At 39.4% G+C, this 3,190-nt stretch overlaps 1 protein-coding gene across 1 annotated transcript; it reads right to left on the bottom strand.

Moving 5' to 3' along the window:
- Window positions 1–158: 158 nt before the first annotated feature.
- On the bottom strand, window positions 159–2,117 carry LOC105287654 (peroxiredoxin-6). Its single transcript, XM_011353324.2, has 6 exons — window positions 1,976–2,117; window positions 1,424–1,704; window positions 1,133–1,289; window positions 789–1,009; window positions 524–596; window positions 159–439 (listed from the first exon to the last, which is right to left on the bottom strand). The coding sequence occupies exons 2-6, from the start codon at window positions 1,507–1,509 to the stop codon at window positions 305–307; spliced, it is 672 nt and encodes a 223-aa protein (XP_011351626.1). The 5' UTR covers window positions 1,510–1,704; window positions 1,976–2,117; the 3' UTR covers window positions 159–304.
- Window positions 2,118–3,190: the final 1,073 nt, after the last annotated feature.

Here is a 3,190-nt window from a genome sequence, read left to right as displayed (position 1 = left end):
CAGGATTTGAAACTTTTATTATTTTATATCGATCCGATTAATAAAAAAATGCGAAGCGATCGTCGATATTTCGTACAGGAAGGGAGGTTGTACACTTAACTTAGTTTAATTTAATTATACGCAGCTGATACATACTTGAAATAATTACACAAGTAATAAGGAAATATACTGAATGGTTTATTTCGTAACAGTACAACGAAACTTTTACATTTACGTTACATTTACAGGAATGTCGATTTCTGTTATTTTATGAATCTCCGATATCGTAAAGCTTCCTTTACCCTTTCGTGGAAGAACGTTTTTTTTATGCATCGATCGGTTGTGGCACGATACGCAGGTAAGGTTTGCCGGACGGCAACGGCACAGTTTTGATATTGCTGTAAGAAGATTTGGCCTCGCTGTCCGATACTCTTGGATCGATCATCACGTCGTCTCCCTTCTAAAAATTGTTCGTACACGTGAGAATTGAAACGCATAATGGAAACTCTAGATAAGGGAGAGAAAGCTAGTTTTTGAGATGTACCTTCCAGTCTACGGGAGTCGCTACTTGGTACTTTTCCGTGAGCTGAAGAGACTCGATTACTCTTATTATTTCGCTGCAAATCATACAGATGGTCATTTTACATGACAATGAAATATTTGTGACGCATAAGGTCTGTTTTTTATTCCTGCACTGCTGAACTGACGCAATGTAAAGTGAGACGAGTATATTTTTCCTCTCTCTAACTTATTGCACCAGTTCAGCAGTGCAGGAATAAAAAACAGACCTATAGCATTCTAATTCTTACTCAAAATTGCGACCAGTAGTGGCTGGATACAGAATTGACAATCGCATCTTCTTAGTGGGATCGATTATGAAGACCGCTCGTGCCGACATGGGTAATCCAGTCTGATTGTCCACTTCCATGGGATCTAGCATTCCCAATGCCGTGGCAAGCTTCCTCATTTGATCCTCTATTATTGGATACGGAAACTCGTCATCTGTCAGCCCACCGTAACTCTTAATATCCTAAAAACCGTGAAAATCGTTTCGTGTAATGTTTACACAATGTTTCGCAATTTGTGTTTAGTTTGATAGAAATGTAGAAGACAAAGTGCAACGATTATTCAGGAAAGACGGTACAAAACAAACCTTTATCCATTTACGATGGGACTCGACAGAATTACAGGACAAAGCGATCACTTTTACTCCCAGCCTCTTAAATTCGGGCATCAATTTTGCGACCCGCGCCAATTCGGTCGTACAGACCGGCGTGAAATCATTGGGATGAGAAAACAAGATGCCCCATCTAGTTTCGCAGAAACATTACACACAAACACGTAACATACAATACAGCCATGTTTAACAAATAAATATTGCCATTTAATTGATCGTTTTGCAACATAACATGTTAAATATAGTATAAATTGCAATGTGCCTTACGAGTCACCCAGCCATTCGTGAAATTTGATTGTGCCCATCTGCGTCTCCGCGGTAAAATCCGGAAACACTTCGCCTAATAAAACCATCGCGTCGTGTGTAATAAACTCTAACAATAATTAAAAATGTCCTCTCCTTATAATCCTCGATATCGAAGGATGCAAGCACAACGTTGGCTCCTTACAGCAGAATCATTAAACAATGCCGCTGTTCTTTGGAGTAATACAATGGAATTAGCGCAATTGAAGAAACAGTTCACCATTCACTGTACTGTGCCGCACTGTCTGCAATAAGTTCAAAATCGATGCACGTTTTACATAAAAACATTAAAGTAGAGGGCATATTTAAATGAGAGTCTGGAAATAAGAAAGTAAGCGCAAATACGAAATTCAGTGTCTATTTTTTCTTGCAGCACTGATGAAAAATTTTGTGTTTCATTACATAACGTTTGCAATTATTTTACAACTGCTATTTATTATCATTTCTGTTGTAGGAATGCTAATCTTTAATGGCGGAACAAACAACGGCCGATTTATAGTCGAGTCGTACTACTACCTCAATTTTTAGTCTGTAGCGAGCGTATTATTTATTAGATTATTATGCTACATTTAAGGCAGTTTTAACGCACGAGGAATTATTACAACATTTCGGTTTAGGTGAAAATATATAAAGATGCTGACTTTATTTAATACAGACTAGAACTGATTACTTAATGCACGTGTGACTTAAAGCGCGAGCAATTAGCTTCTCCTTGTTCTCTGATTCCTTCCAAGGCTCTCCATCTCGGTATTCGTGCTGCCCTCTCATTGGTCGGGCTAGTTCTGCCTTGTACTCCTTAGATGCCGCCACAAGTCCAAGACAGTAGAGACTCGTAGAGGAATTTTCCCGAACTAAAACATGGGAGATAAGTAAGCTTGCGATTCGTGAAGGATGGAGATAGTGATCCATCGCTGACAAATCAGTTCAATCTTCTCGTACTAGTGTCTAGAAATTCCGCTACGAGTCTCCACTATCTTCGGCAGAAAAACTCGACCCAAATTAAGGTGCCGTTTCATGCAGCGAAATAATCGCCGCGAATGAAGAGTCACGTGATCATTCGCTGTTCGCTAGCGAGTAATCGCTGTTCGCTGAAAAGTTTCAGCTTGTAGCGAATATTCGCAAGGAGCGAATATGTCTGCTCCAACTAAGAATGTTAACTTTTCAAATTGAGTTGCAGACATGCGTATGTAATTATTAAATCTCAAATCTCCTAATACTACGTTTACACGAGCGCTACTTCTGTAGTAACTTACTCGAATTATAATAACTTACCCCGTTTACACGCAGTGAATTATCGGTTTACCTCGTTTACACGCAGAGAATTATCGTAAGTTACTATAATTCGAGTAAGTTACTACAGAAGTAGCGCTCGTGTAAAGCTGGAGACACAATGCGAGGCGATAGCGATAGGAACAGGGAATAACCAATCGCGTTACACGATTTGAGTACGGATGACCAAATCGAGCAACGCGATTGGTTATTCCCTGTTCCTATCGCTATCGCCTTGCATTGTGTCTCCAGCTTAAGGCGATCCTGGAGTCGTCTGTATTACCGGCAAAATCGGTGATTTTCCTGCATTTTTCAAGAAATATATCTTTTTATTGAATTCACAGAATAAAAAATCTTTTTCCACGATGAAAGTACACACAATAATGTAGTGTGGAAAGTTAAGTCCTATTTTCCGCGACGGAGTTCACTGGCCACTCCAGGATCACCTTAAATGTAGTATAA

The sequence above is a fragment of the Ooceraea biroi genome, chromosome 5 (genome assembly GCF_003672135.1).
Source record: "Ooceraea biroi isolate clonal line C1 chromosome 5, Obir_v5.4, whole genome shotgun sequence".
Taxonomy (NCBI): domain Eukaryota; kingdom Metazoa; phylum Arthropoda; class Insecta; order Hymenoptera; family Formicidae; genus Ooceraea; species Ooceraea biroi.
The sequence above is the reverse complement of the archived record's forward strand: the minus strand, read 5'-3'. Positions and strand labels throughout refer to the sequence as shown.